This window comes from Puntigrus tetrazona, chromosome 20, assembly GCF_018831695.1.
Source record: "Puntigrus tetrazona isolate hp1 chromosome 20, ASM1883169v1, whole genome shotgun sequence".
In the NCBI taxonomy this organism is placed as follows: domain Eukaryota; kingdom Metazoa; phylum Chordata; class Actinopteri; order Cypriniformes; family Cyprinidae; genus Puntigrus; species Puntigrus tetrazona.
In genome coordinates this window covers 16315012-16326985 of record NC_056718.1, presented here as the reverse complement: position 1 = coordinate 16326985, position 11974 = coordinate 16315012, and the positions used below count along the sequence as shown (strand labels likewise).

At 38.8% G+C, this 11974-nt stretch overlaps 2 protein-coding genes across 2 annotated transcripts; one reads left to right on the top strand and one right to left on the bottom strand.

The window, feature by feature from the left end:
- Nucleotides 1-1232: 1232 nt before the first annotated feature.
- sod2 (superoxide dismutase 2, mitochondrial) lies at nt 1233-4505 on the bottom strand. Its single transcript, XM_043220359.1, has 5 exons — nt 4356-4505; nt 3352-3554; nt 2172-2288; nt 1882-2061; nt 1233-1631 (listed from the first exon to the last, which is right to left on the bottom strand). The coding sequence occupies exons 1-5, from the start codon at nt 4382-4384 to the stop codon at nt 1486-1488; spliced, it is 675 nt and encodes a 224-aa protein (XP_043076294.1). The 5' UTR covers nt 4385-4505; the 3' UTR covers nt 1233-1485.
- Nucleotides 4506-5566: 1061 nt separating this feature from the next.
- Nucleotides 5567-11968, top strand: LOC122324754 (WT1 associated protein). The gene is made up of 8 exons (XM_043219400.1): nt 5567-5746; nt 6515-6552; nt 6640-6695; nt 6790-6848; nt 6988-7115; nt 7814-7992; nt 10503-10657; nt 10742-11968. The coding sequence occupies exons 2-8, from the start codon at nt 6523-6525 to the stop codon at nt 11401-11403; spliced, it is 1269 nt and encodes a 422-aa protein (XP_043075335.1). The 5' UTR covers nt 5567-5746; nt 6515-6522; the 3' UTR covers nt 11404-11968.
- Nucleotides 11969-11974: the final 6 nt, after the last annotated feature.

The window sequence follows — 11974 nt, the reverse complement described above, 5'->3', positions numbered from 1 at the left end:
GTGACTCAGAACCTAATCGTCTTAAGTTACTAATAGCAAATTTCACGTTTCATTAAGAGTGAATTTGATTGGCTCTGAAAGGGAACGTCGGTGAGAGAAATCATACTCAAGAAGGGTTGACAGTGGGTGTATGAAACTCAATTTGTATTCAACAGCCTCACGGGTCATGTTTTTTGGGGCTCTAAGTTAATAAAAGTTTCAAACCGCACCAAGCACACGGACTCAAAGGAAGTCCTCTGGATCAAAAAGCTTGCTGGCCAGCAACGAAAGGAAAACTGTCAACTGCTAATGCAATATCGCCAAAAAGAAAATGCAGAAACCTGCAGCAAGAGAATAAAGGCGCTTTAATGGAGAAGACTCTAAAACCATCACAATTTGTTCTGTATTTTCATTTTAAAGGAAAGAACAGTTGAAATGCTTTTCAAAGGAGAATGTCAGGACACGGTCATAGCATGCCAGAACAATATATGAAGCAATCTTGCTTTAAACTCAGTTTGACTTGGCCACTGTATTTTCTGTGTGCGTGTGTGTGTGTGTGTGCGTGCGTGTGCTTTGGACACCTTGTAAAGATCTCACAATATAAATGAATAAATGAAGACACAGAGCAGCCAAAAACCACGCTGGAAACAGGGTTTACATTTTGTTTAAATATGGTGTCTATATATTAATTATCAACTGAAAATGACAATAACGCAACAATTTGATCACAAAATGAGGGGCAGTTTTGAATACATATTCCAAAAAAGTAGTCAAATCACTTTCAGTTTGTGGAAAAATAGTTATGGCAGACAGCTTCTTCCCTGCAGAATCCATTCAGGTCTGGCTAGCTTGAACTTACATTTTAAACCTGCTGGTATTTGGCGCCCTCTGCTGTCCCTACAAGGAGAAGACACTCTATGCGCTGTTATAACTGTGTACCACTGGGAAAGCATCTGCTGTCTGTCTTTTAAATAGAAAAGATTCAAGTAATTTAACAAATCCCACTTTCATTACACTGAATGGCATGCTTTTAAACAATTCATGACAGTTTAACACGACTTCTCTAAGCACTGGAATATTTTAAATAGTTTTTAGCCATGTATTGCTTATTGACTCATTTATTGAACATATCCCATTTTAAATATCAGACAGATAATAAAACACAAGTTACAACTTGTCTATAACAGGACTGAAATATATATTTTTATATTTTATAAATGAAATGTAAAACTAAAATAAACAAACAACAAAGACCAAGTTCAAATATTTTAATTTGAATTTGCTGAAAGCATGGACGTACATATTCTTTGATTTCGACTCAACAATAAAAGCAAGCTACGAGTTACAGTGCACAACTCAGCATGGAAAATGAACTTGTCAAGAACCATACCACCTCTCTAGTCTTGGTTAGGTTTGGTGGTTGTAATGTGGTTTGATTATTTGTGCGCTTCGAAGGTCTAAACGGACACAGCGTTCCTTTTTTCCTCTCCCTAAGTGTGGAGTCATTTATTTCTTGGCAGCTTGGAGACGCTCGTTGACATTCTCCCAGTTCACAGCATTCCAGATGGCCTTAACATAGTCCGGTCTAACATTCTTATACTGGAGATAGTATGCATGCTCCCAGACATCTATACCAAGTAGTGGGATGAGACCTTGAATTTAAAACAGGGGAGAAAAAAAATATATATATAGTATAGTGAAGTTCAAAGACTAACTGCTTTCTCTTTGAAGTCTCCCAGAAGATTACTTTAGTTCAACTGCTATACACACACACACACACACATGTGGATGACTCTTGTAAATAAGATGGAGCTTTTTGTGGAATCACTGAGGGATTGGTAAGGGTGTATGAAAAATGACATTGTGAACTCCTACCTCATTACCTGCGATTCACAGATTTACCTGTAGTGCCCTGCAAAGGGTCTTGGTTTGCACAAGCAGCGATCCTCAGTCTTCCACTGTCCTTATCAAAACCCAGCCAGCCCCATCCTGAGCCCTGAACGGCCACTGTGGCAGCTGACATCCTCTCCTTCATCTTCTGAAACGAGCCAAAGTCACGCTTAATGGCTTCCAACAGCTCTCCTGAGAGAAAACACATAAACACACACAAAGACTCATCACACAGAATGACATGCAGCGAAATAGCAGTATGAATATGTTCAACATCTATTCATGTGTACAATGACCCCTACCCTGCGGCTCTCCTCCACCGTTCGGTGACAGATTTGTCCAGAATATGGTATGATTAATGTGGCCACCACCGTTAAATTTCAGCGCAGGCTGAAGGGAGACTTGAGTTGTCACATCACCTGTAACACAGCAAGATCAAACCTTAACACTTATTACATGCAATGAAGACATTTCAAACAATATGCTAATAAGACTTCAGATTGTAGTAAAAGTAAATTAACTTTTATACTACTACTGAACCATTAATGAAACATATACCGGTCTACATGATGATTGAGGGAATGAGGTGTAAAGCAGTGTAATCACAGTATTATTAATACAATAATCAGGCATTTATTAATACCTTGAATTGGCTTTTAATTTTATATTTGAATTCGATTTCAAACTTTAATATTTATACTGTTGTTATTTTAGAAAGCAAACTTTTTTTAAGTTAGCTGCCAGGCAACATTTCTAATTTTTGTTTACATTTTCATTTTAAATTTATATATTTTATTAGATTTTATGTATTGGAATAAAGCTTTCTAATTTAAAGTTGAACATAATAACATCTCTGGTACTGAAAAAAAGGGACTTTTGAGCTGTAGTCTGTTAAAAAAAACTAACCGGAAAAAAAAAAAAGTTGACTGCTATGTGTGACGTTCTCACTACTTCGACAACAACGGCTATCAATTTAAAAACCAACAGATGCATAACAATGTTTTGGCTATATAAAAAGGAAGTAAACTTTAACTGCACTAACTAAAGTGTACTAACATTCCTATCAAATGCTTTTTCCCCTCCAGTTATACAGATTTCTGATATTTCCGTATGCTTTTTTTTCTGATCCTGATGCATATTTTATGACAGACAAACATTTGTCTGTCATAAAAGGCAGTGTGCAAACACAATGAAAGTGAGGTTGTATTTACTTGTTAACATGCAAAAATGTTTTATTAAAATTGACCGAACGTGCAATAACCTTAATTCTTCCATTTGCTTTTCCATGCAAAATATCCCCACAAAGTTTGCTTAAATTTGTGCAGTAACATTTTAATTTGGAACAATAATGAAAGGATCATAGTATGAAGTGATTTTCTAACCCCGACAAACTTTTACCTGGAAAACCACTGTTCTACCTGACAACAATCCCAGAGGACAGCTTTAAAACAAACAAACAAACAAAAAAACATTTATTTTCACCCTTGGCCAGTGCCTCTTGATATTTTTCCTCGGTGGCGTTGAGGTTGTTGACATATGTTGCATGGTGCTTGCTGTGGTGAAGCTGCATTATCTCAGCACAGATGTGAGGCTCAAGAGCACCATAGTCGTATGGGAGGTCAGGCAGTGTGTGCTTCTGTCTGGAGGTCACAGCACCCAAGACCGGGTTCAGGGTGGCAGCACACCTGGAATCAACAACAAATTAAAAACTACTTAAATATATGAAGTGAAAAAGCATTGCAATGCAGAGTATTGCAAGAATTCGGCTGGGGTATTATGGATATGTTGCAAGATATGTCGGATTACTGTGGCGAGCTCACATGGGATTGTTGCTACAGGGCAGCAGTCAGGTGACCAGAACAAAAGGTTTTCAAACTGGGGGTCCAAGTTTTTAAAAAAATACATTTCCCTCACACAATTAAAAATGTTACTTAAGAGGTTAAAATAAAAAAACTTAAGTGTCTTTATATATAACAAAGGGGGCATCTTTCAAGGGATCATAATATATAGGTATCCAAATATTTTGAAAACCTATAGTTCACCTATCTAAATGCTGACTGTGGGTTAAGTAACTTAGGCCTTTTTCCACCAGTGCTTTAATGAAGATGATTTGACGGTGTCTTCTGATAAAGTTTATTATTACTATTGTTTCAACAGGTTTTTACAGGTTGGTTCAAATAAAACCTAGCTGTACATTTAATTAACGGATTATACATTTATGAGAGGAAAGGCTGTTTGTCACCAGCTAAATGCAACTGTATAACTCTAAATCAACACATATGAGGTTACATGTAGAAAAGCGAACGAAAATGCTTTAGCAATATCAGTTACTCAAACTATAATAGTTTGACGCTGTTAGCCTGAACGCGCTACCAAACATAAAAGCGCGCAGTTTATTCATACCGCCTTTGACTTAATAATACAAAATGTCTGTTTTTTCAGTTAGCAGCACACAATATGAGAGCTGATTTAGACTTCATCGTTACCTGCGGACATATCCGACTCTGCACAGCATGCTCTAGTCCGTCATACAGCGACACATGCACCTCGCGAACCTAAGCTCTCTCCATTACAGCCTGCCCTTGAAATTTCAACTTCAACTTGGACTAGACCGTACCATTGTTTCAAAATAGGGGTCGGAAAAAAACATTTATTATTTTTTCTCATCGTTCACGGACTACACCGTTCATATTGTTTACAGGTAAAAGGTTACAACTGATCATATGACAAATAATTTAGTTTACATATCTCAGTTGAAGAAGATTTGTTTACTCTAAAGACGGTGAAAAACGAGCACCCCCGTGCCGTCTAGTATAATTTAGCCAGTCATTCTAGGCCTTACTTTTACAATGAGTAACTAAAATGAGTAGTTTCGGTTCGTAACATATAACATTTGTCTTATAACAAACGTATATTTTGTTATATCTCACATTACAACACAATGAATTGTTTCATGCGGATTAATACTGAAATAATTCCAACAGAATACATTGTGGGTTAAGAATCACACAAAACACATTATGACGAATGAAGCGTAGGCTCAGACATAAGTAAAATGTAAAAGCACAGGTTCGTGGAGGTACATGGTAAACATGTTAAAGAGAACAGTGAGATTAATATGTACGTGTTGCCAGATCCCGCAAAATAAACACACAACGAGGTCTAAAAAACACCAAAATGAGCGACCACGTTGTGAATAACAAACATTGGACGATAGGAGGAAGAAAATAAATTAATAATGTCATGTGTGGCCAAAAAGTATGTGGGTAGACTTAGATAGACTTTATTTGTGTTATAGGGTTCAGTCATAACACAACACAGCAATTTTGTAATAAGCCAAGCATTATTATTATTATTATTATTATTATTATTATTATTATTATTATTATTATTATTATTATTATCATTATCATTACCACTACTAATACCATTACTATTATTATTGCTGTTATAATAATTAACAGTTTATCAAATGAAAAACTACTGTATGTCCTGTTTGGTTTATTATATGCGAATATGCATATTTGACGATAATAATAATAATAATAATAATAATAATAATAATAATAATAATAATAATAGGTTTGTGTAAACTCGGTATAACTGTCAGTTGATGGAGACGGGATTGCTCACTACAGCAACAACATGGCAACACTGCGTCGGTGACGTGCTCCTCCTCCCCAGCGCTCGCGCGAATACACTGATGCTGTGCGGCTGAACATCGCGCACACGCTGGTCATGGCGGCCGCACTCCCCTCCGTCTAAATAAAAAAACGTAGCAATTCCTCCTCCTAAGAAACTCACAATTTAACATAACTGCTTAAGATATCATATAGGAAGAAATACAAGTCATTCTGGTCGAGGCGAATCGGCTCTGGTAAGTGTTAAAGGGTGATATTTTCTTATTTCAGATAAAGTGCTGCTTCTCGGAGAGGGAGAGTCTCTTCCTTCTCCGCCATTTTGTGACAGCGAAACTGCTCCAAGAAGGCGCCGGCACATTTATTATTATCCCACGTCTATTGGCGGGGCTTTATTGGCTTTGTTTTAAGATGCACATGCATTGTCGGCCACGTAAGTTTCACATTTTCCTCGACAGAAACGACCATCACGAGATTGTATCAGAATGGCGCGGTGGCGTGCAGCGCAGACCGTTTAGCATGTCAACTCTTTAAACTCACTTCCCCTTGAATATAATTTAATTTTTTTTTCGCACAAAGATAAAAAAAAATACGCGTAGGCCGATACGATTGCGTTGATGTTTCGTTAATATAAAGAGCAAATGTGGAGACGATGATGCTTAAAATGCCTGAGCAGTGAGACCTTGTAATTTCCCGGTTAGTGGAGCAGTTTCGTTTTTAATCGAGCGACTGACTGAACTTAATTGTTGGTACGCGTTTACGATCGTTATTATTTTAATTGCACGACAGCGAAGTGATATAAACAGGCGCATTCTTCACCTCTAATTGTTACGTTGATGTAAAAACGCGCCTGGTGGCCTATATTTGTAATAGCACATGTGTAGGCGTGCGAAATCCACGCTACTTTCTCTAGGTCTTCGCTTCATATTGTTGCTCGCAATGTCTGCGTGTTTCTGAGTCCTTTGTATTCACCGGATGCTTGATTTGTCCACTTGTGTCTTCCACAGGGATCAGAATGACCAATGAAGAACCTCTCCCGAAGAAGGTGAGCTCATTGTCTTAGTCTAATCTGATTATAAGAGTCCCTTTTGTAAGAGTCTGTTTATAAGTCTTTTTCTTTATGTCCTTGCAGGTTCGCCTTAGTGAATCTGACATGAAGACCCTCACCCGAGAGGAGCTGTGCACAAGGTGCGTAGCCGTTCTGTTGTGCAGTAAGCTTTAAGTGTGCATATATGTTGAAGCTTTCCAGATCGTGATACTGATGTTTTGTTTCGGGGTGTAGGTGGAAACAGCACGAAGCTTATGTCCAGATGCTTGAGGCAAAATATGCTGATTTAAACTGTAAGTTTGCGCATCCCAGATGTTCTGAATAATTAATCGTCTTGAGTGGTTTACTAAAGCAAACATAATAGGTGTAATGTCGTGAAGAAAATAAAATGCCTGTAACTAATGCATCTTTTTCCTGCCGAAATGTCTGCAGCCAATGATGTGACGGGTCTGAAAGAGTCTGAGGAGAAGTTGAAGCAGCAACAGCAGGAATCCGCGCGCAGAGAAAACATCCTAGTGATGAGGCTTGCTACTAAAGAGCAGGAAATGCAAGAGTGTACAGTAAGTGTGCTATGTCTCATTTTTACTTCTGCTTTATGGTCTGCTGTTATTGGAGGAACTGGGTCAGTTTGCTTGAATGATACAGAGTAGTAGATGTTTCAGTTTTCCGTGTGGATGTAGCATTTAAATGAACGTGGATTAGAAGTGTTAAGATTTTAAACACAGTAGTTGTGTTTGTACTGACGTGTCTAAAACGTCTGTGAATATTTACCCAGGTAGTAGCTGCCGTTGCGTTTCAGTCAAATCTGTATCCAAATGTTTATCACGCAAATTATCTCTGTAATTCATCAAATTTGGTGTATGTATGCAGAATTGAGGATGTTGTTGTTTCCAGCATTTCAACATGGGAACAGCTGACTGAAAGTAAAGTGCAGCTTTTTAGAGTCAGGCGTGAATTTCATTCATATAGTAGTTGCAGATTAATGAAAGGTCATCACTTTTATGATTTGGAACACAGAGCAGAGTTCGTCTTAGCAGCTGTTTAAGAAACATTACATACAGTAGTCATTGTAATATATTTTTAACCAATTGTTGTAAAGGTCCCGTTCTTCAAACTGTTGCTTAATAGTATACTAGCTTCAAAGCTGAAGAGTAGTTTTTATTTTCTTTGTCTTTAGAAACTGGTTAAAAGAGGTTCACACTGATATTTGTCATTTTTTTTACATTCTGAGATTTTAATGGCCTGTCTTACCTTTCAGACCCAAATCCAGTACCTGAAGCAAGTCCAGCAACCGAGCGCAGCTCAGCTGAGATCGTCCATGGTGGACCCAGCCATCAACTTATTTTTCCTCAAAATGAAGGCTGAACTGGAACAGACTAAAGACAAACTGGAGCAAGCCCAAAATGAACTGAGTGCCTGGAAATTTACACCTGATAGGTAAACTAAAATAACTCCCCCCTCCAAACAAAAAGTCAAGACTTTCCTGATTCACCCCCCACCTTCTCCTCTGCAGGAGTGCAGATAATGGTGGGGGAAGACTGAAATGTTTTGCTCACAACGAGACTCAGACTTTAAAGCCAAAGCTCAGAACAAAAGACATTTTTCTTTCGTATTGCCCTGCTATTACAAATACCGTAATGTAAAATCAGAACAAAACACAACAGTTTTGGTCAGGTGACACTTTTGTTTCAGCTTTCTCTCTCCCCCCCACACCCCTCATGGTACAGAAGCCTGAAGGAATCGGGACTGTTCCTGAAGAGGTGGTCACGTCGGAAACGCCCCCTTCCAGACCATTTTAGAAAGCTTCCTGTAACAAAAAAGGCGGCCTTTGAAAGACTTGAGCAAAGCGTTGGCTCTGGAGCTGATTGAACTGTAGTTTAAAGATCACTGATTGAACATTTAAAACATGACATGGCCCTACTAAATGTGTTGCAGAGGAATATGCCCCCCATTTAAACTCCATCGTAGATGCCTTGAGACTCTGGCTAAGAATCTAGAATGTTAACACAGGGAGGTGGGAATGTAGTGTGATGCATTGAAATGGGGAGGAGTTAAGCAATCTTAAGACTTTGGGCAGAAGCCTTTGTTATGATGTAAGACTTTGGGGGAGGAATCAGACTTTCTGATCTGCAAAGACTTTGGTATATGTTCATCTCACAGGTGCGACATAACGGTACGGTGTTTCAAACATTTCCTTTTTTTGTGTTCGTAACATTATACTTTGTTTTTGCTCTGGAAATGCACCTTGCATTTACAGCAACGTGGTCCAAAATGAATCGACCGACTTGGTAATGGTCTTAAATTGGCTGTCGCGCTGCTGCAGATGCAAACATAATTGTTGTTTTTTTTTCAATGTGAATGCAAATGTGCAATGTGTGTTAGAGGAAATTATTCAAGCTGTTTAAATGTTTGTGTATAATAAGTTGTATTTACCTTGTGTACATTTCCTAATCCACTTTTTATTTTGCGGTCACCCAGTGAGGATTTTAATGGTTTTGTTCATCTCCCTCGGGTTCACGTTTAATTCTATTGCAGGTTTTTTGCTCAGTAGATTTCTTTTTTATATATATATAGCAATTATTACATTTTAATGTTATAGATGCATTTACAATCTGAGTGATCCAAGAGTAGTTTTAGAGATTGAAAACAATTTGGGTTAGGTAATTTTCTTTGTTACCAAGTCTTTTGAAGTGTTGTCTGCTCTAAAGTGGAATTATATAATTCATCAGAGATTTCATTGCAGCACATTGTCCAGAAAAGATGGTTAACCCGTTTAAAGAAATACTCTATTTGACATCAAGTTTAACCTCAATCTGCTTTGATGTTAAATGCCAGCACTTGCTCTGAGTCATAAGCACATACTTTAAGCACAGTAGTATTACTAGCTACTGTATTTGGAAGCAAAAGCACCCTATTCACCATTCAGTTAAAGTTTAATGGTACTGAATACCATTATATTTCAATATTTCAGTACAGTCTTGAGTTTTCCGGTAGATGTGGGTTGCTTTTACCTAACTTTTAAATAGAAGAGTAAAATATGCTGCTGATTTGAAATTCAGTGCACTGATGCTTCCAGTTGTGCAGATATTTGATCTCAATAATAATACAAGAAATTGTGTTGTCTGTTGTCTGGAAAATTTGTAGCGCAATTTTTTTTTTTTTTTTTTTTTTTACTTTCTGTCATTTAGTCCAGTCACAATAACATTAATTGAATTATTGCTTGGTTGCTCATAGCTGGTTTTTAGATTAACAGGTAGGTACTTCTATTGGATCTGTAATCATCTTTGCTTTTAGATTTTTAAATGAACTTGGTTTTGCAACTTGTTCAATGGCCTATTGGAATGCTACCTTAATATAAATGTTCAGATGTATTGCTCCTGTTGGTTTAACTTCATTTGGTCTGATAACTGTTCAACCATCTCTTCCCAGAATAGTTTGAACTGTTACTTGATTTTCTTGATTGTCGTTGACTATGTTTACATGCACACCAGAAAACTGCTTATTGCGAAAGAGCTGCCAAAATGGTGTTGCGTTTACACGTGCCATGTTAACTGCATATTTGTGTGGCTCGATTGGTAATTGGCTTTCCTATTACGTTTTGCTTTTAGTTGTCTGATCTTTTCCACTCACATGCACTCTTTAAAAAGCTGTAAGACCTCTGTCACATAACGCTCAGTCTCTTGCAGAAATTCGATTTTGTTGAACCTCATAGTTTGCTTTTGCTAGTTTCAGAATAGCGCTTTCTTTTGCCTTTTCGTAAGTGCATGTAAACATACTTTACAGCTCAACTATATTTAAGTCTGAAGACCCGTGTGGCCATTGGAGAGTTTGTTGGAAGCTGTTTCTGGTTGGCTAATGTCTCCACCCAGTTTTGTAAATGCAGTGGCCACTTGTGTCCACCCTGTGGCCATGTTCACCATGTGATGTTAGACTTGTTTCCCTTGCAGCCAGACTGGTAAGAAGCTGATGGCGAAATGTCGCATGCTGATCCAGGAGAATCAGGAGTTGGGCAGGCAGCTGTCTCAGGGGCGCATCGCCCAGCTGGAGGCCGAGCTCGCCTTGCAGAAGAAGTACAGCGAAGAGCTCAAGAGCAGCCAAGATGGTAAGCAAAACCTCTCTCCGTTCATCTCACTCCATTCATGGTTTGTGTTTATGGAACTTAAACTCTTTGTTTTGTGTGGTCCAGAGCTCAATGACTTCATCATTCAGCTGGATGAGGAGGTGGAGGGCATGCAGAGCACCATCCTGGTTCTTCAGCAGCAGCTGAGGGAGAGCAGGCAGCAGTTGTCTCAGATGAACACCCAAGGCACTTCTAGTGGAGCTGGTCCAAGCAGAACTTCACCTTCAGCGGCCTCTGAACCTTCCATTCAAAGCGAACCTGCAAACGCCTCCTGCTCGAATGTTGCAAAAGACTGCGGAAGGGTGTCCAACGGACCCTCCAACGGGAGCTCATCTCAGAGGGGCGCATCTGGGTCCAGTCTGTACAGGGAAGCGAGCAGCGCAGATGAAGATTACCCACCATCTCCATCTGTCTCCAGCCCCACTCATGGTGGCATGTCAAAACTGTCCAACCACTCAGAAGATGCAGCAAGCCAGAGGGGCGGAGAAGGGTACATGACTCAACTAAGTGCGGGCTATGAGAGCGTGGACTCACCAACAGGCAGCGAGACGTCAGTGACCCAGCACTCGAACGATACAGACTCCAATGCTGACTCCCATGAGGCCGCTGCCGTCTCCAAAGGCAGCAGGACTGCGGGTATGAGGCACAGCACTCAGAATGGCTTGGACTCATCTGCAGCAACAGTTGCCACCAACACCTCCAATGCCTCCACAGGGTCTGTTTTGTAACATTCTTAAAGTTTCACCGCTTATTTTTTGTTTGTTTTTTTTTAACCACAACAAACAAGGAAATCACACACTTCAGGCCAGTTAGTTCTTGTTTGAGAAATGGTCAAATGCATCACTTTTGTTTTCTGCCCGACCTTCCATCATAACCTGTTTCAGTGCATTTGCTACATGCTCGAAGCTGATTACGTTTATAAAAATTAGCAACATTGCGTTTGTATATTTGAATTCTTTTTTTTTTTTTTTTTTTTAAATGAATGACTTTTAAAAACATTTTTCCTGTCAAAGTAATACGAACACTTGGTTCTGTACCGTTCATTTGCTCACTTGTTAGAACTCGGAAATCATTTAGCTACATGTGATGTATCAATGCTCAATTAAGTCTTGAAGCTGCAAGTTCAGAGAGTCCTTAGTTTCCTGATGTTGAACTTTTTCTTTTGTTCCTCTACATGACGAGAGAAAACGTTTTGTTTGACTTGTGTGTAGTTTTTTGAGATGTATCTTGTTAAATTCTGATTTCAATCCTTTTCATGTACTGACCAAATATCAATAAAGAATTTTAATATGACTCAAA